General features: G+C 45.2%; 3 protein-coding genes across 8 annotated transcripts in view; 1 reads left to right on the top strand and 2 right to left on the bottom strand.

Annotated features, from left to right (window-relative positions):
• The window catches only part of OGFOD3 (2-oxoglutarate and iron dependent oxygenase domain containing 3), a 35,768-nt gene extending 30,905 nt beyond the window's left edge, over positions 1 to 4,863 (bottom strand). Inside the window, exons 1-3 of the mRNA XM_046902085.1 lie at positions 4,805 to 4,863; positions 4,493 to 4,719; positions 1,311 to 1,508 (exon numbers count right to left, since the gene is read on the bottom strand). Coding sequence (XP_046758041.1) covers positions 1,311 to 1,508; positions 4,493 to 4,719; positions 4,805 to 4,863 — 484 coding nt within the window. The remainder of the gene's footprint in view (positions 1 to 1,310; positions 1,509 to 4,492; positions 4,720 to 4,804) is intronic.
• Positions 4,782 to 12,411, top strand: HEXDC (hexosaminidase D). 3 transcript variants are annotated; one of them, XM_003642331.6, is made up of 12 exons: positions 4,782 to 5,025; positions 5,104 to 5,213; positions 5,278 to 5,365; positions 5,457 to 5,621; positions 6,849 to 7,032; positions 8,235 to 8,306; positions 8,801 to 8,996; positions 9,170 to 9,252; positions 10,045 to 10,123; positions 10,199 to 10,300; positions 10,785 to 10,874; positions 11,441 to 12,411. In XM_003642331.6, exons 1-12 carry the CDS (start codon positions 4,882 to 4,884, stop codon positions 11,607 to 11,609), a joined length of 1,482 nt encoding a protein of 493 aa, XP_003642379.3. In that variant the 5' UTR covers positions 4,782 to 4,881; the 3' UTR covers positions 11,610 to 12,411. The 3 variants fall into 3 exon arrangements, with proteins under 3 accessions (XP_003642379.3, XP_046758053.1, XP_046758052.1); XM_046902097.1 differs by lacking the exon at positions 8,801 to 8,996 and having other exon boundaries at positions 4,826 to 5,025; positions 6,849 to 7,051; XM_046902096.1 differs by having other exon boundaries at positions 4,867 to 5,213.
• A 271-nt stretch (positions 12,412 to 12,682) lies between these two features.
• CYBC1 (cytochrome b-245 chaperone 1) lies at positions 12,683 to 22,847 on the bottom strand. 4 transcript variants are annotated; one of them, XM_415607.8, is made up of 7 exons: positions 22,671 to 22,847; positions 21,126 to 21,256; positions 19,329 to 19,370; positions 18,241 to 18,314; positions 17,552 to 17,648; positions 16,194 to 16,338; positions 12,683 to 15,635 (listed from the first exon to the last, which is right to left on the bottom strand). In XM_415607.8, the coding sequence occupies exons 2-7, from the start codon at positions 21,208 to 21,210 to the stop codon at positions 15,509 to 15,511; spliced, it is 570 nt and encodes a 189-aa protein (XP_415607.2). In that variant the 5' UTR covers positions 21,211 to 21,256; positions 22,671 to 22,847; the 3' UTR covers positions 12,683 to 15,508. The 4 variants fall into 4 exon arrangements, with proteins under 4 accessions (XP_415607.2, XP_040505574.1, XP_040505572.1 ...); XM_040649640.2 differs by lacking the exon at positions 22,671 to 22,847 and adding an exon at positions 22,340 to 22,561; XM_040649638.2 differs by lacking the exon at positions 22,671 to 22,847 and adding an exon at positions 22,485 to 22,561.
• Between the last annotated feature and the right edge of the window lie 1,984 nt (positions 22,848 to 24,831).

Below are 24,831 nucleotides of genomic sequence, written 5' to 3'. Positions count from 1 at the left end.
GTGGAACAGCTGTGCTAAGTCACAAATTTGAGAGGGGGAGGAAAAGAAGGGGAGTTCTGTGCCATGTTTGAGGAGAATTGTACCTATCCCCCCCTCTGCAATCAGAAAGGCAGGATGTTTTCTTGGGAATCCTAGACTTTTTCAGTCTCTCAATCCCAGGCACTGACCATTTGCCAATTAAATACTGCACGCACTGGAAATGCTATATCCCTTCGTAGCATATAACCTAGCAGTCATGAATGGCAACAAGTAGCAGCCAGTAAACGCTGCCAACTATTTCCCATCTCTCCTAAAGCCCATAAAGGCTCCATAGTACATGCAGAAGTAGATTAAAAATTGTCTCTTTACTTTTGAATGCCAGGCTGAGAAGCATCTCAGAAGCTGAATGACAAGGATGAGACATCTCTGCCTCCACGCTAGCAAACACTCATCCCAAGAGAGGGACAAATGGCTGAGGCAGAAACAGCTTCCATCAATTCAACACTCACAGACATACAGGAACAGCCAAAAAAAGAACCAATTTGGGTTGCCAGAACTGAAAACACTTATGAGACATTTCATTAGGAACCACAAGATCCATTCACCAAAGACATGCAGAATAACCACCATCAATCACAAATCACACACCACATACTCCACACCTCATCTAACATTCTATGGGTATAAAGATGTCAACAAATTCATAAGGCACAAGTTTGGAAAGGTGCAGTACACTTTGTATTATTATTACTATTCTGTTACAAAACAGGATTTTAAAAGTCTGAGATAATGGACTGACACAAAGCTGAGATTCTGAGATGATCAGGAGAAAGCTGAGCACAGAAAACCAATGAAGTGGTCTTGACTGATAGAGACAGAGGAGCAGAATGACCTTCCTTTTGCCACTGAAAAGGACTCTTTAATGCATGAATGGCAAAGAAAGTTCTTAGGAATAAGGGAAAGCACGTGTTCAAGGAGAGATGTAGGAAAAAGGAAATTCAAAAGAGGAATTCAATACTCCACAGCAACTCATCTAAACAGAATCTTCTTTGCATGACTCCCCAGAAAGGACACTAGCAAAAACTCACTATTTCAGAAGAAATTTGTGCTCTTTAATTCTGGCTGCAAACAACGGCACAGGACTTACCCTTCTGGAAAGGCTGGTACCGGAGTCAGGATTTAGCAAAACTAGCTTTAGAGAGGATGAGTGTTACATTGGTACATCCAATTGCTACACAATACCATGGGAAAGGTGTGACAACAGAGGTGTGATGACAGTAGAACTGGCATAATAGAAAGGTGCTATAAAGGAAGGGAAGAAGATTGCTTACCTACATCAGAAGATTGTAGGTTTGCAGGGGGAAGCTTCACTAAGGATGGATCTCCAGAAAAGAGAACCTTCCCCCACAGGGCGTCAGCCCTCAAATAAGGTCTAAGAGAGGTGCAGCCAGGCTCCACCCCTTCCAATTGCACATGTGAACTGCCTTCACCTGTGCTCCCAGGGCTGACCGGGTCTTTTCCCCAGGTGCTCAATCAGTGGTTCAGGCCGTGACTCAGCAGTTCTCACACACATTGCTAAGCTGAGAAAACTAGCAAAGACAATGCTAGAAGCAGGAGGTATTCTGAAAGAAACAGATGAAGCTTTTCCAACCTGAGAAGAAAAACAGAGAAGACAGAGTCCAGCATGAAATTAGGCAGGCATCAGAAGCAGGGTATGAACACTGGCTGCAATCTATGGAAGGACTAGAACCATCTGTGTTGTTGAAAACAATTTCAGCATTAAGAAACGTGTCATCTTTGTTTAAGAAACCACTGCTCATGGGAGCACTGAAGTGGTAAGAGCACACTTCAAAAACCTACACCCATGAGAATATAGGTTAGCATTACAGAGTACCCAGTAGCTTCTGCAAAGCCGTGCCTAGCAAACACAAAATCACTCACTCATCTAATAAGCTACTCAGCTCTGCATGCAGGAGTTGTATTTTTCCAATCAGGGTAAAGGAGGAATGTACAAAGCACTGCAAAACCAGAAATACTCCCTAATCAGCACACAGAAAACAGAATGAAACAGGACCCAGGGTGTAGGTACCTATAGCCCAGCTTTACCTATTCTTGAAAGAGGTACATTGCCAAGACAGGGATGATTCTTGAGAGAAAGGAGATGGGCAAGATGACGTTGCCATGATGATACCAGCAATCTCAGTGTTGGACACACTGTTACAACTGCTTTCCATATCCGCTGACCTCACCTCTAGGAAAGGATCTCAGAGCACCAGCAGTGGCAGATGCTTTGTACCCTGGCACAGTATGCCAGCATACACAGGACTATGCAGTTTCATCAGACACACTGGAAGCCACAGCAGTTTTAAGTAGTAAACCATATCTCAAGAGAGCAGAAATAGCAAAGATCTGGCTGCAAGGGTCAGACTCTGCTCACAGGACGCCCCATCTTCTGCAAACGTCACCAACTGAGCACTTGGTCTCTGACACGTTGCATTTTGTAGCTGTATGAAGCAAGTTTTCTGTTGAACAGTACTACAGCAGTAAAGGCTCTGTGACACCAACCACGGCTATCAATTGAAGCAGAACAGATGCTCTGTTGGACTGGATGCAGGGGGAGCAGGGGCAGGTGCATAAGTAAAAAGCTCGTCTGAACTGTGGACAGACACCAAATGGTGATGGCAGCGTGCCTCCTGACACGGCACCAGCAGCTGCGGACACCACGGCAGAGTAAAGATGGAATAAAAGCTCCTCAGTGATAAAAACCTGTTTCCAACGAAGCGATTAAAGCCGCGGAGCTGAATCCAGTTTGGCAGAGGGCAGCAGTCCGTGTCCTACAGCCTCCCGAAGCTCCCAGCAACGCGGCGGGCGGCTCACGGGCACTCCCTGGCGGGCACTGAGCGAATGCAAACGCACTGAATACAAACGCATCCAAGGCGACTCCCCCACGTGCCCCCAGCACGTTCCTGGGCTCGATGCCGACCACATCAGCCATTTGGTACGCAGTCAAGACAGGAGACGCTTGCTCCACCCACAGTGCAAGAACACAGAACGCATCCATTCATTCCTCAGCTGAGATATCCTTGAAGTTACTTCTCCATGCTGAAGAACGGCTGTTGGGGCTGCCAAGACCACAAGTCCCAGCTCAGAACATTCCTCTAACAAACCAGAGATAGGGAAAATACAGTTTTGATGAGTTTTCTTGTTTTTTTGTTTTTTTTTGATAAGCCAAAGCCCTGGTAGCAGAATGGAGGCAGATTCAACCTCAGTTCAGAGTTGAAGTACCAAATCTGCAGCAACGCTGGCTGCACAGATTCCTCCGCCCTTTAAACTACAGAAGTACAGCCAGCAGCCATTCCTCCTTACAGTAACTACAGAAGTTAAAACTAACACATGCACTCTCATGCTCAGAATCAAAAGTCCTCCTACTGAGGAAGCTCTCTTGTGCTTCCTGACAGGGCTTTGCTTGGCCTCAAGAACATCTGTGATGAATTCTCCAAAACCCTACAAAATGAGTACTGGGAAGGCCTTTTTTGACCATAGGCTGTGCATCACCTTCTGTCTTGCTATCAACTTTTTGGCCAACAGCACCAGGACCAGGCAGTTATCCCTTCCACCCCCTATCCTTGGGGCAGCACAGCCAGGCTGCAAGCTGATGACCACTTCCCACCAGAACCAGTGCTGGAAGAGCTGTTCTGCTCCAAGCAGCTCATTCCAGCTCTCACACACATGAGCTTTGTGTTAGTAAGCTTTTGTCAGCCACATAATGCACCAGATAAGGAAATGGATTTGTCTTTAACAGCTAAAGAGGAACCAGATTTGGATAACAGCTTTCAAGAAAAGGGCAGTCGTGGCATTGAGGAACACAGTTTAGCAGGCATGGTGGGGCAGGTCGATGGCTGGACTGGATGATCTTAGAGGTCATTTCCAACCTAAATGATCCTGTGATTCAAAACCAGGAAATAAAGGTTTTTTTCTCAGGCTGGAATACTTCACCACTCACACTCAACACTCAGCCGGACTTCCAGGCAGGATGAAACAAGAGCCGAGAGCTGCTTTTTCGCGGGAGGAGTGTTTTGAAGTGGTTCTTAAGATAGACTCTGCAAATCTGGAAGAGAACGTGAGCATGGCTGACCTGCCACACAGCGCCAGCGGGGCTCTCACTGCTCTCAGTGACGGCAGATGAGAACACAGCCACCGCGGCAGGCTGAGGACCGGGCCCACGGGAGGCACGGGATGGAGAGGAGCTGTGCAGGCAGCGTTAACAGCTGCTCGCACACATCTCAAAACGGGAACACCGAAGCTGGAAGCAGCGCCCTACCGACAAGTTCACCGACAGGAACCGACGGAAGAGACACGGGATAAGCAGAAAGTTTACTCCGCTCCCCCTGAGCAAAGCGGCCCCAGCAGAGCATTACGTGAGGCCCACAGAGCGTCTCCCCCGAGCGGTCCCAGCGCCGCCGGAGCAGCGCTCAGGAGCGGGGATCGCCTCACGGCGGCCGTCCCCACATACCTTCAAACCTCCGGTAGCCGTCGTAGTCCCCGGAGCACGGCACCTCCACGAACTTGTCGAGCAGCGTCTCCCCGCGCCGGGCCAACACCTCGGCGACGCCGTCCTCAGCGCTCCGGGAGCTCCACGCCAGGAGACCGCCGGCGGCCGCGACGAGAGCGGCGGAAACGAAGCACGCCGCCCACAGCCGCCCGCCGCGCGCCTCCAGCGGGCCCGCGTTCCTCCGTGCGCTGCGGGGAGCGGCACAGCCGTCACTCACTCGCCGCCCCTCCGCTCGCCCCGCCGCCCCCTCGCCTCGCCCCGCCCGCCCCGTACCTGCCCTGCCGCCGCCGCTCCCCGCCGCCCGTCCGCCGCCGCGCCGCCACGGCCGCCATTGCCGCCACCGCAGAGCGATGCGCTCGGCGCGCCGCGCTCAGACTGCCGGGGCAGAGCGCGGGGAGGAGCGAGAGCGGTCGGAGCCATCGAGCGCGATGCGGCAGCGCCTGGTGCACCTGGACCTGAAGGGCGCTCCGCCCCGCGCCGCGTACCTGGCCGAGGTGAGGGGAGAAGGGAGGTGGGAGAGGGGAGCGCTCGGCCCGGCCTGCGCCCACTGCCCGCCCGCTGCCGCTCCTCAGGTGCTGCCGCTGCTCCGCGCTATGGGCGCCACCGGGCTGCTGCTGGAGTACGAGGACGCGTTTCCCTACGCGGCGCCGCTGGAGGCGCTGAGGGCGCCGCACGCCTACAGGTAACGGCGGGGCGGGGTTGGCGGGCACGGCCCTCAGCGCGGCCCTCACCGCGTCCCCCCGCAGCCGCCAGGAGCTGAAGGAGCTGCTGGGCCGCGCCGCGGCGCTGGGGCTGGAAGTGGTGCCGCTGGTGCAGAGCTTCGGGCACATGGAGGTGAGCGGCCCCCGTCCCGCCCGCCCGCCGGGGCTGCGCCCGGAGCCGCCCTGCCGTGGGTTCGTCCCGCCATGGGTTCGTCCCGCCGCAGTTCGCGCTGAAGCACAAAGAGTTCGCGCACCTCCGCGAGGTGAAGATGTTCCCCAACGCCCTCAACCCGCACAAGGAGGAGGCGCGGGCGCTGGTCCGAGCCATGATCGACCGCGTCATGGAGCTGCACCGGGACCTGAGGTGGTTCCACATCGGCTGCGATGAGGTGAGGCGCGGGCCGGGGCGCTGCTGTGGGAGCAGAGCGGGGGTCGATGCCTCTGCACCGGAGTGGAGCCCAGGGCCGCGTCTGGGTGGGATTCAGGGCCCAGGAAACACCAGCTGAATCATAGAGCCGTTAAGGTTGGAAAACACCTCTGGGATCGCCAACCCCAGCATGGCCCCACCGTGCCCGTGGAGCACAGCCCTCAGTGCCACATCTCCACAGTTCCTGAACACCTCTAGGGATGGTGACTCCACACCTCCCTGGGCAGCTGTGCCACTGCATCACTGCTCTTTCTGAGAAGAAATTCTTCCTGAGATCCAACCTGACCCTCCCCTGGTACAACTTGAGGCCATCATCTCTCATCCTATCACCGTTACCTGGGAGCAGAGGCCAACCCCCACCTCACCACAGCCTCCTGTCAGGGAGATGTACGGAGCAATAAGGTCTCCCCTCAGCCTCTTCTCCAGACTGACCCATCCCAGTTTTCTCAGCCGCTGCCCATAGGACTTGTGCAGTTTGGGGAGGAGACCCCGAGTTCCTCCTTCCTCAGAGTTCCTTCAATCCACCCCTCTCTGTGACTCACTGTGAGCACCTTAGCTATGCTGGTTCCAGTTCAGCATTTTGAATCCTGTTGTGGGGGAACTAATGGCAAGCTTAGAGAGCGACCTGCAAGTTTTTATAAAGCAGAATAACATTTGCAGAGAATAAACATATGTTAAGTTCAAAACTGCTCTGAAATAAGAGTTTAAATGCATATCCATCTTAATGAGCCCAAATACACAACTTACATAGGACTATGCTAGGACAACCTTTGGATGTGCTTCCATGTCACTTATGGGTTTGTGTAGAAATGATCTCCTTCTGCAAGAGAGGAACCTCACTTCATTTAATTCAGGACCATATGGTTGCTAGTTTTCTTTAACTAAGACTAGTGAGAGCTGCTCACAAGACAGACCTTCCAAAGACAAATACAGCATGCCTTAATTATTCTTGAGGTATTTTAATTCCTTTAGAAAATTTCCCTTATGTGTTGTGTTTAGTCAGTGCTGCATCTCCTGCACGTTGATACTTGCAGTGTCTCCAGCACTGAAAGGCACTTTGAAATACATCTGCTCGATGTGTTACATCTGTGCCATAGTTTGTGAACACTGTTTGACTGAATGACACTGTATCAAATTTGTTCCCTCTATTCCCATACAGGAGGTCAGGATTATTTTCTTGATGTTTCAGGTCTACTACCTTGGTGAAGGAGAGGAGTCCAAGCAGTGGCTGCAACAACAAGGGAACACACCAGAGAAGCTGTGTTTATTCCATATAAAAGCAGTTGCAAGTTACGTGGCTTCATCTTACCCCACTGTGACTCCCATCATGTGGGATGACATGCTGAGAGGGATCAGCGAGGAAACATTGGCAGGTGTGTCACCTGTGATGGGGTGAGTCATTTGGTAGCGCTCAAAAGAGTTCACACATTCAGTTGAAACAGATCTGCTATCAGCTGAAATACAATACAGAACAATCTGAGAATAGTTGAGATACGGTCCATTAGACTAAGAAGTGGAGACATTTAGTCCTTGGCAATGCTTCAGACTTTCTTTTTGACATTGGGCAAGTCTCGTTATGTACACAGGTCAGTTTTCTATCTGATAATACACAGGTAATAAAGTCATTGCACAGGGATCACCATAAATTCTACTGTCTTTACCCATTAAAGAAAAAAACTGCAGTCTTTTCCTAAGTTTCTACACTTCTCACCACCTTCTCATGTTAGTTGTTACTTTGTGCAGTATCTGGTTCTCACAATGCAGATTCAGAAGGAGAAGCTGTTACTCTCTGTCTTTGACATTATAGTTGATCACAGCACAATGAGTGAGGAACTCCAGTACTGAATTGTCACAAGCTTCCTATGTTGAAAAATATGCAACTACTACTTAAATTAGAATGGTTCTAATGTAGATGGAGTTTCACATTTTTCCATTTTACAAGTCTGCTTTATACAGATTTAGACAGTATCAAGAAGAGCCATACAGCTCCTCCAGCATTGATTGACCTACTCATAGCTTTCGTGGTGGGGAATCATCCCAAAAAATCCAGATAGAACTCCTGCAATTTCCACAAAAGAAGCACAGCATCCAGCTATATGCAGTCTACCACCACAGCCAATAGCGGACTAAAAGTAAAATGGGATGCAGTTAAAGTACTCGATTTATGCATAATTTACTGCCACTTGTTGAAGGGTGAGAGCTTCTCATGTTTAAAACTAGTCAGGGAGCCGATTATAAAGGGAAGCTAAATCTGCATTATGGGCTTCTTGAAAAGCTAAGTTCTGTGCAGACAATCCCTAACTTAATGGGTGATTATTTCCTTTGAATTTAGCTGAAATCTTGCATGTAGCATTTGCAGCTCCACCAGTTCAAGCATGCAGGTAAACTAATAGATTCATGCCTTTGACATGTTCAAAGTCCTGACCAGGCTGAAAATGGACATGGGCATGAAGAATTCAGTGACAAGCCACAGTTTGTTCTATAGGTGCAGTAACGCATGACTAACACGTACTTCTTTCTCACCTTTAACTGTCCTTTTTCTATTACTTAAAAAAAAAAACTTTGCTCCTTTCAGAATCTGGGGTCCCCCAGCTGGTGCAGCCTATGATATGGGACTATGCAGCAGACCTGGATGTGGAGACCAAAGGTTTGTGCTTCTCTAAGCTACTTGGAAGAGCTCTGTTATTGGATTGATTATTTATTATCATTTTAAGCTTTCTTTAAAAGTTTTCAATGTATGCCATTTTGGGAAAAACAACAGCAAAAGTCTGATCAGTGCTGATCCTTGGAGGGGGAAAAAAGCAAGCGTTACACAAGTGGAGAAGACGGAGTGCAGCCCTTAGTATGTGAGAATTCTTGTGAACTACTCCTTCAAGGCAGCAGCAGTCCTCCAATGAAAGAGCAGCTAATTTTTTAGACAAGTGGAGTTTTACCCTCCTCTTATTAAATTGTATGATGCATTTTATACATGTGTATTACCAGCAGAAACACCCCAGCTGCTTCCATGCCAGTAGACCTCATGGCTCCCTCTCTCACAGAAATGTTGACAGCCCAGAGTTCTTGTTAACTGGAGCATTGCACACATGCCTGAAAATTGGAGAAAAATGTGTCCTATAGGTATTCTTTTGTGTCTTATTTCAGTGCTTCTTATAGAGAAGTATCGTAGATGTGGCTTCTCCAAGGTGTGGTTTGCTAGTGCTTTTAAAGGAGCTACAGGAGTGAATCAGTCTCTAACACTTATTGGACACCATTTAAAAAACCACCTTCAGTGGCTGAAAGTGGCAAGCAGCATCCCTGCTGATGTGCTCCAAGGTATCGCACTGACTGGCTGGCAAAGGTAAGGAACATCTTTTAACATGAAGCAGACTTCCACCCAAGCCTCCCTAAGATGCACGAGGAACTTGGAGATTTAGAAGGGAACTTGGCAACGCTGGAATCCTTCCTATCGGTTACTGCTCCACTTCACCCAACCAGGATGTCTGATTAGTGCCTGTTTGCTTTTTTTTTTAGGTATGATCACTTCTCTGTTTTGTGTGAGCTTTTCCCCGTGGCAATTCCATCATTGGCTGTATGTCTGCAGGCACTAGAGAATGGTACAATGACAACTTTATTCTCTCTGAGCTAAAGCCTAACACAGCAGTGAAATGACCTTGCCCTAAGGTTAGCACAGGCTTGTTACATTTTGAGGTGGTTTCACTATCTGATCATAACCCAAATTACAAACAGTAGATTATGCATCTCACCTGCCTGCAGTGTGGCAGCAGGGAAGCCTCTGGGCCTATGCATTTAAAAATAGCCACAGTATTCCAATCATGTTATGTTTTCATCTGTAAGTCACCACAAAACTCATCACATACTAGAAAAAAAAAAAAGAATTGCTTTCTTGATTAATTAATTTCAAACTTTGCTGGTACATAAGTGAGACTAATTACATTTAGATGTTGTTTACATGTAGAAATTAATCCATTTTCTTAAAATGCCTCTAGGAAGTAAGGTGTCTTGTGAAAACCTCCTGTCATTTCTGACTTCTTCAGAGGCAGCTGCCAACCACATTTTTATTTTCATCTGTCTGCATTTCTTTTCAAAACATTAAAACACAACCTGCCGATGCTTAACTAAGACACTAAAAGTATTAAGTACCCTGAATGGAAAGCTCCTAACTAGAAAGGGCTTTATGTCACACAAGCAGCCTTGTGAAAGATGTACTCCCTCCAACCCCCACATTTTTTCCTTCTTCTGTTTCTATTTTAACTTAAAAAAAAAAAAAAAAACACTTTATCCAAAGAGAACTGGTAAGCCAAGGCTGAGTGCTTGAGAAAAACCCTTTTTTTGAGCACTTTTGTTATGAAGGCTCCTTTGTCTTATTTCTGATGTCTTCTACCCAGGTGGCTATTCTGAAAAGGTTAAAGAAAATGTGGAAAAGCTCCTGGGAATGTCTAATCTGGAATTTGATACTTTCATGAGGTAAAATTCCAGCTGCTGGACTCAGACACTTCTCAGTGCACGGTAAGTGCAGAAACTAACCATCTCTTTGGACAGCACAAGTACGGGGACCTTTCCTGGCAGCAATATTCTTACCCTTGTGACACAAGTTAGCTTCTACCTCAAGTCATCAGTGGATGAACTTCTTGAAAGGAACAGGTACTAAGGTTTACATTGGTTTTTCTGTCTGCAGGACTGTGGGGGCTGTATCATCTAGAAATGGGCCATATAGGCAGGGAACTCCAACAAGTCACTTAAACACTAAGCACTACATTTCAGTCATTGCACCCTGTATACTGACACCTCAGCAGAACTTCATATCTGAATTCAGCTGAATTCCTAAACTGTATGTGCTGTCTTATTTCAGTAATCTGATTATTTGTTGAATTAGAACTTAAAGTGAATAATTGTATGGTTACCAAAAAATGAACTTGCGATGAAACTTAAATTGCAACAGGTGATCAGTTGTTGTCTGCCACAAAGTCTTCTACAAGCCAGTTCCAAAGATATGTAGCCTTAAATTTACTTACTCCTTAGTCATTCTCTCCATTTGTGAGATAAAGCTAAAGCTCAGTCACTTCCCTCTGTCTACAAATACACTACTGCTGTTTCAAAGACTGTTGATACTAACATACATTTTCAGGTATGTCACAGGCTGGTTCAGTCCCTACCACAGAAAAAGGAAGATTATTCATCCTATAATAATGCATCACTTTCAGCCAGATGCAATAAGGTAACATCACTTATTTTACAGAGGAAGAAGTCTGTCATTTTGCAAATTCCTACAGCTTTGAGTCCTCGCCTCTTTATATGGTTTACTCAGAAGGATCAGTTAAAAATCAATCAATGCAATGTGTTCATAGTACAGATTTAAGTAGAAGAACAGGTTTATTTTTATCTGCCTTCTGTTGAACAAATATAGTGAATACAAGTACTAATTCTTTGGAAGGCCCTCCTTTGTGTATGGAGTTACTCCTGCATCTCAAAGTTGTGAGCCTCAGTGTGGGAACACAGCAGGGGCCAGGATCCAGGCAGAGCTTGGGATGAAACCAGACTCCTTTCTCCTGTCATTGCACGTGCTTTCCAAAAAGACTTGCTAGGATTAACAGTACTTAAACATGCCAATGTTTTGCCATTTGTGCAAAGGCCTCTCTTACAGATGCTGCTTCTGCAAACTCATCCTAAGGACTGTATTCTCTTTGTAGCCCCTTTAAAAGCCCTAATAAGCTTGTCCTCGCTCGAGGCAGAACTCACCTGCAAATGTGATCGTTTTCTCCTTTTTTCCTTGATTTTGGTCAGTCTTCTGTCCAAGTGGAACGCTGTGGTGCAAGACCTCCAGGCAGCCATGGAGCAAGTCTTCCACAAGCATACTGTGGAGGAGTGGATGGAGGAGAACGTCTACCCCAGCCTAGAAAAGCTGCAGCAAGTGGTGGATGATTTAGATAAAGCAATAAAAGCACAAAATTAGGCATGTTTTAATTAATCTGTCTTATTCAATGGGAAACGTGGCTGGTGGACACATGCAACTAGTCATAGAGTTTGTCAGCTTAAGAGTTGAAGCACCAACTGTGATTAAACAAGTGACCTGAAGGCAGAAAGGAATTTATCAAGGTAATAGGCTTTGGGTCTATATTAATTGTCCTCTAACACTGCTGAGCCCTGAGTCACCTGCCCTGTAAGATTTGCTGTCCTTGCACAATGGAAATGGGGAGTCAGAATTCAGCTGTATTCGCAAGGCAGAAAACTTCTTCCCCCCCAAACTCAGTACATCTGACAGCAGCTTTGTCCAAATTTCAAGCATGACCAAAGTCTACTGCATACAAGGGAAATATGCTAAGTTACCTTCTGTTTTCATCTTGAACCATCAGAAATGTATAGGAAGATATTTTAGGACATAACTGGAACATGAAAGTGATCAATACAAGGAAAACAATTCAGAAGTTGTGTAGTTAAGAATACTACATTGTGAATCTTCAACATATCCTTTACCTGTTTGCTTCATGTACTGCTTTCTTTAAAGTCTTACCTTGGAAGCACAGGTACTGATATGTTCTTGAACCAACTGTTCTAAACACGAGCACAGCTCTAGATGCAGAGCATACAAGAGGGGGTAGCACAACATAGCTTACTAAAAGGAGAAATCTACAGAAGTGATGTCTACAATTTTTTTCATTAAAAATGCACAGCTGCTGTGTATTCCTTAATTGCAGAAGTCACATCCCTTACTCTAAACAAGATTACTTACTCTAATAAATACTTTGATATTCCAAGCGTTGAAGCTTGCCTTTGTTTTGCATGCAGCACGTTGGCTTGGTTTAAGAGGGGAAAATATGCACCAGTGGAAAGTTGGTTTTATTAACTGATATGAAAAAATAGTAAGAAAAGGAAGCATGATCAGGATCAGTGATTCCTCTGCCGTGCCCACCCACCCCATCATCTCCAGGAGGTTGGTGCCAAATGGTACAACTTCAGACAGCCATCAATATTAACAGAATTAAGATCAACAATAAAAAAAGATTAGTGACACAAAACATATTCAAGTTGATTTTATCATGGAGATTTTAATAAAAAAAAGACACACACAAGGCCTTGCTGAAATTCTACTTCCATTTTGAAGTAGAAAAGCTATTTCTAAATATTTTCCAGACATATTTTTGCCTCCCAGCAATCTACCGCACTGTCAGAACAGCACTTATGTAATACGTAAGCCAGCATGGCTTTTACTACCTGTGTAAATGTAAGACGTTTTGCCATTTGTGCAGCAGTCCTCTCTCCTGTCTGCCTCTCTCAGCAGGATACTGAGAGGGAGGAGTGCACCTAAGCATCTAAAAGGAGCTGATTATGGGATGTCAACTAGAAACACAACTTACCCCACAAAATATTACTCACAGAACTCAAGCCATCTAATACCTTTCTGTAGATCCTTCCTCCCCCTACAGGATCTCCTTACATTTTGGTTTAGTCCGTTCATAATGGTACTGCATGACGCCTATGTACATCACGTTAGTACATCACGCTAACATCAAGAACATACAGAAGGTTGATGAAGAGCTCAGCTGAAGCAGGACACAGTTTAAAATTAGATAATGTAAATACTTCTATAAAAAAAAAAAAGTATTTTTTTTAAACTCAAAAACCACATCATTATTTGTATTCCCCCCCCCCCCCCACATGAGCTCTCATGGAAACAGAAAAGAAACTCAGTGTAACTAAGATCGAATGCAGGTAGCTTTGTCCATTTTATCCACTCAGTGGTCAAATCTGTAGGTTTGGAACTTTAAGTGCAATGCACAGCTATACCATGTACCCCTCAAATATCTTTGCTACAAAGAAGGTATTTGCAGGTAGTAGAGTTATTTTACTTACATTATACTGTAAAAACTAAGCATTTAATGGTATTTCCTACTGAAAGTCTTTAGAATGCTCAAAACTCATTTTACAGTGATGAAAAAACAGTTCTTCCAAATTCAGTCTCATTCTCCTCTCCAGAATGAGCGTTTCTGAGGGTACATATTAGACTGAAATGAAAATCTCTTTGAAGTGTTAAAAAAAATTGCAGAATATAAAAGATTTGATGGTTTGTAGTTTACATCTTTCTGCAGAATAAAGGCCAAATTTGGTTAATTACCTGCAACCTGTTTTTCCCTATGCTCATAGGCGGTAGCTTCCCAGTTCTAGTGATGGGAGGCAGATATTGAAAGCAACGTAATCAGAAAACTTGGACTACTTCAAGAGCATGTCTGCTGGCAGGTCTCTTTTGATACCTGACACGATTACAAGTTCATATTTAATACTAACACACCTGGTTCAGTGCCACAGTCAGGCTGCATCAACAGCAGCTCCCCATTACACTTGGATGATGCTTTCAAACCAGCAGTAAGAGCACGTTGGTCTCACAGACACAAATGGCTGCAAGTGAGATCAACCTGTTCTTTGGTCAGATAAACGTACACAGTTTCCATTACCAATGGAACGTGCAACTGAAATCATTTCATAGCTTTCACTTCTTTAGAGGTAGAGTGTTTTTAAATAGGAATGCAGGTTAAGTCCTGAAGAAACAGATGCCAACAGACATTTAACTGCTGGCATGGAGGCAGACCACTCTGTCACCTTGTAGTCTATTCACACCTCCCACAGGAAACTATCAGTATTTTCTAATTCAGGTCTTAACTCCATGCAACTCCTAACACAAGTTGGTAAACCTGAATACAAGCAGTTCTAGCACATGGAAGGAACTTTCAGCTCTTACAATTTCTGTACTTGTAGTACCAGCATGTTGATAGAGGCACAATGAAGTTTTAGTTCTAGACAGAACTTGCTGACTGAAAGAGGTAGCTTTTACTTCATAAAGTACCTTGGAAAATTCATAATTTTAAACCACTTATTAAACCATTGGTCAGAACAGAAGACAGTACACACAGAGTAACACATGGGCCCAAGCCAAACACCGAGCCCAGCTATCTTAAAAAACACCACCTAAGTTATTATTTACCTCCTCATTACTACAGCAAAATACTAAACAAATGTAGGCTGCCATGGTGTCTGACATCAGTCTTTTCCCTACCTGAAGGAATGTGCATTTTCTTCCTTCCTAAATACACAGTTAAAATAGTAAACATTTAAGTCTAGAATCAGGCTATTCTTTGGGTAGACTACACCCAGAAGTTAAACAGAACATAAAGGCATTGAATGACCAACATGATCATTTGTTGGTTCTTAGTTATGGCTCCTTAGCAAATCCAAGAGAAGTAAGACAAGCTGAGCAACCTGATGTTTAAAATTCCAGACCATCACTCATGATTTCACTGCTATCTAATGGCAGGTCAGTAGTAAAGAATATAAAAGTGCCACTACTTTGCATCACCTTAGTGCATATATTAAGCTGCTTAAGGTCAATTTAGCATTATATTCACTCATTTACAATATTTCAAGAACCTCAAAGCATTTTGTTCTGAGCTAAATTCAGCTATTCTGCATTTCATATACTGCAAAGATCTGCAGGTACAGTAAGTGGAAGCTTATATCTATAGCTCCAATTCATCAATGGGGAAGTACATTTTTAAACCTGTACAATAATAAATAACTACTCCTAGACAATTGTGACAAGCTGACAAAGTTCAAAAGACAGCAGTGTCCACGTCCAGGAACTACGATAGAATTTGCTTTCGATTCTACAATGGCAATATTGGGAGCACAGATCTTGAAGCAGTTTAGCACTAAAGAAGGTGCCCTAAGACAGATTCCTCCCACTGTAAGTGCACATGCAGAGAAATGCCCAAGTCACGACTGAGGAATTTCGTTATGAAGAACAACCAATCTGTAATTTCCAGATCTTCGAACGTCTCCGCTTTCTTCAGCTCATGACTGTTAATATTCATCCTGGGGTTCATCAGCATCACTAGCCTCTGTCTCGCTGCTCTCATAGACATCTTGGCTCTCTGCTCTGTCCAATTCCAGAAAACTGATGACAAGCTTGGCAACTGCTTCCACATCACTGTGGAAAAGAAAAAACAGTGTAGGAGTTAATGGAATTGTGGTGGTGATGAGACAAGAACAGGTACATTAATTTCTTCTCCAAAAGAGAGGTCAGGCACTGGAATGGGCTGCCCAGGGAGATGGCTCAGTCTCCATTCCTGGAGGTGTTCAAGAAATGCTTAAATTCTGTACTATGGAACATGGTTTAGTGAGAAATACTGGTGGGAGGTGGATGGTTGGACTAGATGAACTTGGAGCTATTTCCCAACCTTGGTCATTCTATGATTCTTGAGAACAACTCTTTAAAGGGCCAGCTGATACGACAGAGCATGACTGACAGAATCCTACATATAGAGGCACATCAAGCCAAGCAATTCCTTCCTTGTCAGAACACGTCAATCCTCTTCTCACAGTCCCTGCTGCAAGTGGTTTGAAAAAGTTAAACCAAGTAACAGTCACATCGGCATGCAAGAATGGTGCTAAAATGATTTGTTCAATAGCTGGAAATTACTGACCCACGTGACTGGTTTTCCATCTTACACATTCTAATAAAAAAAAGAATAGGTCCACACTTCACCTTCTGCAGCCCAGCACAGCACTCTGAGTCAGTGGGTGTGAAAATCCAGTGACAAATCGTAGCACCACCAGGTAACCCTTCCCAAAATATCGCACGGTCTCCTCTTCCACATTCACATCTCTGATCTCATGCAGTAGAGCAACCACTGTAAACAGATGTGGAAAACAAAAGCCATCTATTAGCATTTCAGTAAACTCTCAGCACTGCTCCTAGGGAACAGTCCTAGTCACTGTGTGACTGGGACTCTGTGCTCTTGAGTACTATTACGCTGACCTCAAGCAATGGACCAAAACAAACAACACAGTATGTACTAACTGGTAAAGCCCTAAGGAACAAGTTACACTGCCTCCTAGGAAATGGAGACCATTGGTTTCTTACATGGTCACACTTCAAAGACTTTCAACTCTTTCTGTGCAGAGTAGGTAAACAGCTGTTAAGTTTACTGAGATAGAACAAATACTACAAGATTTAACTTTTCAGAGTATCTGCTCATCTCTGCATCCCCATGTTAACTGTAATAAGCTCTCAGGAACAGATGTGCTCAGCTCCAACACATCCAAAAAGTTCAGAAATTAAACATCCTTTTTTTTCCACATCTCTTATCTTCCACCTCCAAAGCGTCCTGTTTAAAATCCAAATCAATTTTAGGACGTGGCATATTTTGTCAATTTTCTAAGCACCTTAAGAGCTGGTTTGATTTAGACTACCAGGAGTAAGAAAACCTGACACTGAAGATCCTACTTCACTTTGCAGTGGAACTTCTGCCTTGCAGTAGCCTTAAGGAAGTCACATACTAAACTTTAGCTTCAGTCACTTCATCAAAAAGCTCAAAAGAAATGAGATGTTGCATTAAGCTAAGCCTACTAAATATTAAATGGACATTACCCTTGTTTTATATTCAGAAAAAAAACAAATGGTTTGTTTTGCTTTACACTAAATAAGAATACTATCCATGCATTTTAGGGAGCCTGATGCAATTCTGAATCCACCAATACTTAATATAAGCAAAATGTTTTTCCACCTGTCCCTTCACAAAGCAGGCTAGCCAAGCGAAATGCAAACCTGCATATAATCATTCCAAAGGAATGGCTTAGACTGATCTGGAAAGCAACGCAGAAGCTCCTGAGTCAAAATGGCTAACATGGTGCATTCAGTACCTCAGCCTGCAAAAACATGCAGAGTCTAAAAGGCAATTTATTACTTTTGCTGCTTGTGAACAAAATAGACCTGGAAACAAGTGTGCCTAACTTGAGTACAGAGCTCTTGAGGGAAAACAAAACAAAACAAAAAAAACAGTAAACTTGGTGTTTTTTTCTGCCTGCCAACCACAGTTGCTACCACAGATACTGCTTCCTCACCTTGCTCACTGCCCCCTTTTGAGAAGGTCAGTATCTTTTTGTAAAGATTGAATGTTTTTAGGCAGACTGTTCCCTTGTTCTTGTCAAATACAGCTTCCTGTAAAATTGAAAAATTAAAAAAAAATTAAAAATCAATACTCTTTGTATGCAGCTATTTTAATTCTCTTATATCTAGCTATTTTAATTGGAGACTTTTGTCTATTACTGAACCATGAAAATGGTAATCTTGTATGGGGGGGGGATACTGTTCTCAGCCCATCTCCCAACACAGACATCATAAATATCAGAAACAAGCCTCACAAACATAATTTTTTCCTAATTGAAAACAGCCTGAGCAGCCTGGAAAGCAGAACCACCCTATTCAATGGTCATTTATCACTAGTAGGAACAAAACAGTTCAGCAGCTAAATGATATCTTTTCTTTCATTCATTTACATGAAGAGAAAAAGCCACAAAGAGCAGGTCTGCCTGCATGTCTGCCACAACGGGCAGGTCTCCCCTTTAAAAAATGTGTTCCATTTACCTTCACATCCTAGCATAAGAATTTTGAAGAGTTTCCTCAAAACCAAAAGCATAAATTGCCTGTTTCAACTGCACAGTAGTAAAGAACATCAGACAGCTGAAATCAACACCTGACAACCATTTCAGAGCTAGCACAATAACCCCATTTCCTGTGCTGAACATCTTACCTCCCACTGCTCCAGATTCTGTGCTGCCACAAAAAAGCATCCAGCCATGTAGAAGAGCTTCCATGCCAAGCTATCTGAACAACACAAAAGATGCACAAAGTTAGAGCTTTTTCCCTTCTTTCGTATTCAAAACGGTTTTGCATGCTTCTTATAATGGCAACAAGGAAAGAAGTGGTTTCTCTGATGCAGCATTTTTGCCATTAACTCTAATGTACATTATTTCAGGGTTAAGGGACAATGTAAAGTAATTCACTGAAGCTTCATAAAAGGAAGCAGTCAGCCCTTTTAACAAGCCAACGCTTCTATTTTCTGTCCTGGAAAGGTTTACACCTAGCAGTCTATCTAAACAATTTGCTTACTCAAGCTTTTATTGAAGGGAAAATAGAACTGTGCTCAGTATTGTTTTAAAAAAAAACAAACAAAAAACAAAACACACCCATAGATGTCTGATGTAGTCGGTGTTTTAAGCAGCTGTCACTGAACTTTGCTCTTCAAATAAACATGGACTGTAATGGCAGTAAGTTCTTATATGCTACTAAGCTCTAAAACCTGAGACTCAACAGGATGCTGCAAGAGAATCACAGAACAGTTTGAAAAATAAATTCCATGGGTGCAAAAATACCTATCACGTGGTGCACTCTGCTCTACTGGGGGCAAGCAGCGCCAGCTGCCTGCTCTCAAAAGGTGATTTTCTATGAGTAATCTCTCCCAGTGATGATCTAACAGTTTCCAGAGAAACAGAGCACAGGCATCAAAGGCAAGGTAATAATTTCATTATGGGGACAGACAATCTCAGTACGTTTTCCCAGGAGAGCTGTGGGGAGCAGCTAATCACATACAACATACTGAAAGCACAAACTGCTGGAGTACTAAGTTGTTACTTAAGACACTCTTGCAAATGAGCAGGGAGACTAAGAAAGAAATACAGCATTCAAGCATAATGAGTCACAGAGGCAAGAATTATTATTGGATTCTAATATTCATGTCACAAAGTGTGACAGGTACATACACTGCCTTTGTAAGGCTGCACAGAGCCACACAAAGGAGTCAGCAGGAAAAACAATTCTTGAAAAATGATAGGCCATTACCTGCACTGTAATAAGCAGCAGCCAAACCTATGGAGGCTATTCCTAGAATAAGAGGAGAGAATTAGAATGAGGAACTCAAACCTCCTGAAATTCCCTGAAAATACAGAACACTCACACATTAAAGCCACAAGGTCTTGTGATTGCAACCCTGATTATTCTCCAGAAGACAATTATATTTCTTTGAACTCAGCGTAAAAAAAATAAATAATAATCTACCACGCTGCATATAAAGAAATTAAAGAGCAGATGGGACTGAAATCAGAAATAAAGGTAGTGACAGAACTGAGAATAGAATCTTAGAGAAACTCAGTCTAACCATTACATTATACTTCCCCTCAAGCACAGTACAACTTTGAGCACTTATGTTTATCACGTTTACATTATTGAGGTTGTTTTTCCCCCTCTAAGTGCTGTGGAGCCAAAAGAAAATTTGTGCAACAAATTGTGTCAGAAGCCACCAACTGCCTTCCTCCATTCAGGAGGAAGCTGTGGCAGCGTGACTCTGCAACTGAGCATTGCTACAGTGCAGATTTTGCCATTTCTGAGAACCCAGACTTCTTTTCAATGCAAATGTGGATCCTGTATGCTGCCTGGCATACAGCAGAAGTTTTTTCCCAGCCCTTTTGAGACTTCCTTAGAATTCAGTTTATGAGTCTGAGGTTCTGCACATGACAGACTGAAAAATTAGCAGTCCCACTGTGAAGCTACTACTGCAGTGAGGAGCAAATATCAGGCTATACAAAAGGAGGAGTTCAAGTCATGATTCCTCTTCCTCAAAGAAAATGCTGGAAAGAATCATAGAATTCTCAGGTTGGAAAAGACCTTAAAGATCATCATGTCCAACCACAACCTAACCATACACCATAATGTAGGTTAAATCCTCTGTTAAATCATGTCCCTGAGCACCACAACCAACCAGTTTTTAAACACATCCAGGGATGGTGACTCAACCACCTCCCTGGGAAGCCCATTCCAGTGCTTAACAACCCTTTCTGTAAAGAAGTTCTTCCTCATATTCAACCTAAACCTCCCTTGGTGCAACTTAAGGCCATTTCCCCTCATCCTGTCGCCTGTCACCAGTGAGAAGAGACCAACCCCACTCTCACCACAATCACCTTTCAGATATTTGAAGAGAGCAATAAGGTCTCCCCTCAGCCTCCTTTTCCCCAGACTAAACAGCCCCAGTTCCTTCAGTAGCTCCTCGGAGGGCACAATCTCCAAGCCCTTCACAAGCCTTGTTGCCCTTCTTTGGACTTCCTCCAGCACCTCCATGTTCTTTCTGTATGGATGTGCCCAAAACTGAACACAGTACTCGAGGTGGGGCCTCAGCAATGCCGCGTACAGGGGCAGGATGACTTCCCTAGTCCTGCTCACCACACCATTCCTGATACAAGCCAGGATGCCATTGGCCTTCTTCTCCACCTGGGCACGCTGCTGGCTCATATTCAGCCGACTGTCCATCAGTACACCAAGGTCCCTTTCCATCAGGCAGCTTTCCAGCCACCCCTCCCCATTCCCGTACGGCTGCCTAGGGTTGTTTATAGGCCAAGTTTGCCTTGGTCCATCAATCCAATCTATCCACGTCCCTCAGTAGTGCCTTTCTGTAGCGTAAGATATGCATCTCGTGCTACAGGCTCCTTCAGAATTCATTATGACTCCCCTCTCTTAGCGCAAGCTCTGAAATAAACTGAGGAATATTACCAACAAAGAAGTTAAAGAGCACAGGGAACTGAAGTAAGAAATAAAAGGCAGTGGTGAGAACAGAATTTTAGGGAGACTCAGTCTTACAGTACTTACCAACAAAGACAGACCAAGACCTGATGCCAGGTGACCTCGTCAGATGAAGAAGGGAACTTGTGCGGGTTTCAATCAACATGTACATCTTCAGGAGCAGCTCCCCACAGCCCAGTCTGACTCATGAAACCTTGCTGGAACAAAATAAAAATAGAAAGTAGAATTGTTGCTGACTCCAACAGTCTCCCTTCCTAGCATGTTATAACTTTTTACCAAGTTTTTATCTGGACTATAATAGCACCCAGAGCAGGAACATGACCTTTTTCTCACAGGAAGAATAGCATGCACATTTTAAAAAGGGCAGACAAACAACAACAGTCATGAGAAGGAGACTTGCACAACAGGAATCTGAACTACTTTCCAAGAAACTTTGCATTTTGGGAATAAAGTCTCTATTCATTTCTACCACAACTCACTTGCAGAAGAAAAAGTCAAAAACAAGAACCTGAAACAACGTTAGTGCTGCATGGATTAGCAATTCTTCAGACTAGTAAAACAGCAAGTGTAATGCAAAGACCTTTGATGGCATTTTTGTGCTACGTGCAAAGGCAGCCACGACAGACTGTGCTGGCAGCTGAAGCAGGACAACACAGCCTCCTGCACCACAGACACCGGGTCCCTCATTCCCCAGGACAGAACAGCAAGGTTACAGCCTCAGCCTGACAGCAAAGCATCAGATAATGCCGTATAGGGCATTCCCAGCTTCCAAGCCTACCCAGAATAGCAACATGAATTTCCAGCAATGCTCCACTCCCCCCAGCAACACAATGCCTTCAACCTAGACAGAAAGTAACAACAGAGATCAAGAAAACAAGTACCTATTTAAAGACAGTTAAGAGCTGGGCAATTTCATGTAGCATTTACAGCATCCATTTACTCTCTACAGCAGAAGATGGTTTGAATTCTGACATGACTGAGAGCTCTAGTGCAAACCCATCCTACCCTAACACTACCAGCACAAACCACGAATAGATGTGTACCAGATGCAAGTGGCACAGGGACCAGCCGAGCTGCTCAGAACTGCCCTCAGAGAAAGGACTGCTACTTCTCTTGCATTAAGTAGAGATGCTTGCTGTTATTATTATGAGGACTACAGTCCAGGGAAAGCTGAGAAGGGCCCAACAAACACACAAAGTGCTGTACAACCCGGGCTGAGTTTCACAAAGACACACTCAGGAGAAAGCAAAACTCGCTCCCCTCGAGAGAAACCCACCCACCCCGTACTCCTTCAGCGAAGTCCCGCTATTCAAACCGATGATGGACGTCCAAACCGCAGATGGGTGACTGGAGGTACAGAACGCACAGAACCCCCAGCAGGGAAACCCAACCCAAGCAATCCCCGTGTCCCCCCTCTCTCCCCACCTGCAGGGGCCCCGGGCGGGCAGGCGGGGGCTGCTGAGGCGCTCCCTGCATCCCGCAGGGATCCCGCAAGCAGGGATGCAGTGAGCGCCTCAGCAACCCCCGCCCGCCCGCGGCCGCCTGACGCGGTGCAGCACAGTGCGGCCAAGACAGGGGGGGACTGCGCCTCAGCCCGCCCCACGGCCCTACCTGCCCGCTCCGAGAGGTGCCCGCTGCCGCCGCTCCCTGCCGATTCCCTCACTCGCCCTAAGGACAGGGCGCGCCGAACGCCATCCTTGGTGAGGGCAACCACGGCACTGAAGTAACCTGCCCGCCCCGGGATCGCTCGGGCTTTGTAACGGGGAGAGGAAGAGCCTCACCCAAGATGGCGGCGCGGTGCCCGCGTTCAAGATGGTGGCGGAGCCTGGGCGTTGTGTTGTCTAAAAGTCATCGTTTCCTGAGGCTGTGTGGTTTAACGCATATAGGAAGGAGCAGGGAAGCTTGGCAGAGTGGGGAGCTGTGTGCTGTTGGGCTAGATATACGGGGTGGGAGAGCTCTAGTGGGTACACTTGATGCTGGTTTGCTGGACCTGCTTTGGGTGAGGTGTGTTTGGGCTGACGGGATGGCAGGGTGAGCCGACTGAATCCTGGAGCCATAGAATGGTTGGGTTGGAAGGGAGCTTACAGCCCCCCCAGCCCCACCTTGCTGTGCCCATAGCCCATCCACGTCCTCAGGCTCCTCCAATGATGGGGCACCACAGCTCTGCGCAGTGCCAGAGCCTCACCACACTGAGTGAAACATTTCTTCCTAACACCTAACCTAAATCTCCCCTCTTTTAGTTTAATGCCATTCCTCTATGTCTTAAAACATTCCAACCATGTAAGAATTTGCTCTCCCTCCTGTTTATAAGCTCTCTTCAAGTACTGGAAGGCTGCACTGAGGTCTCCCTGCAGCGTTCTCCAGGCTGAACACCCCTGGCTCCCTCAGCCTTCATAGGAGAGGTGTTCCTGTCCTCTGAGCATCTTCACGGCCCTCCTTCTGGACCCACTCCAGCATCTCCATGTCTTTCTTTGGTTGGAATCTGTCCACCCAGGGAGCCTCTCCCAGCTGCCCCTGGTCTTGGCAACACTGGTGCCTGCAGTGACCCATGGAGGCCAATGCATGTCAGGGCTCTGGATGGCAGACGGTGCATGCCTGGCACTTGGGGCACTGGCTGCCATGCAGTGTTTGTGCTGAGCTGTAGCCACTAGTTGCACTTCTGTGCATGTTGTACACTGGGGCTGTGGCACAGTAAGGTTAGTGGAGGTTCTCTCAGTGTCACAAAGTTATCTCAAGACAGCTGCACATAGAAGACCAGTAGCTGGGACCTTGAATCCCTCCACTGCAGCAGGGAATAAAAAGCAAAAATAAACGGTACACTTACATGAATGTTGTGACTTTTCATTAATCATATGTCACCTGAAGGTCTATCTTTGGAAAATCTGTTTGGGGAGGGAGTCTTGAAATCCTGAACAACCTTCCTGTTGTGGACTATGGGCTCCATCTGAAAACTCCTTTGTGTTTCAGGTTCAGTTGAACATCATTCACATGCAAAATTTGTTCCTGTTTAATCCATTATAGTATCTGCTCATGTCAGCTTTGGGACGAAATGGGTAAAATGTAGGCAGCAGTAGCTAAGCTTAACTTCTTCAATTCCCTTTACATAAATCAACGCATCATTCCATCTATTAGATCTATTAGATGGAAGGATACTTGATCCTCTCCCATCTGCACAGGAATGTGGTTCTTCCTGAACAACATTCTCAGTTTTGGGCCTTCTTCCTAATACAAATCCAGATACTCCAGAGGGTTTGCTTAAGGCCATAACATGATTAAAGTTTGTGCAGCTGTTCCTGAGCATCACTGGGGGTGAATGGTAACTGAGTTTCTGATTTGGCAGCAATTAGTTTTAGATTTAAGTGAGACGGTCCAGAGTCCCTTAAGTTTAGGTTTAGATTAGATAGTCCAGAGTGAACTGAACACAGGGGGGGGGGGGGGGGGGGGGGGCAGAAATCACTTAACTAATTGCGAGTAATAGAAAATACAAACTTATCTGCTGTCTGTGTTGTGTAGCAACTATTGTGTGAATGGGGAAGGACTGCAAGGAACTGCAAGCTTGAATTGGCGTGCTTGGGAGTCACGAGATACCAGCTGCTGGATTTGGATGAATAATAAGCCGGTGGTGTCCTCAGCCCAAACAAGCAGCTGACTTTCTCAAGGTTCTATTAACAAATTCTATAAGCAGTGGTCTCTGGAAACTGAATGTTAGGCTGCTTTTAGAGGTAATATACAAAAGATTTATTTTCGCTGGGGTAGAGGGTAGTAAATAAGA

This window comes from Gallus gallus, chromosome 18 (genome assembly GCF_016699485.2).
Source record: "Gallus gallus isolate bGalGal1 chromosome 18, bGalGal1.mat.broiler.GRCg7b, whole genome shotgun sequence".
NCBI classification, from domain to species: domain Eukaryota; kingdom Metazoa; phylum Chordata; class Aves; order Galliformes; family Phasianidae; genus Gallus; species Gallus gallus.
The sequence above is the reverse complement of the archived record's forward strand: the minus strand, read 5'-3'. Positions and strand labels throughout refer to the sequence as shown.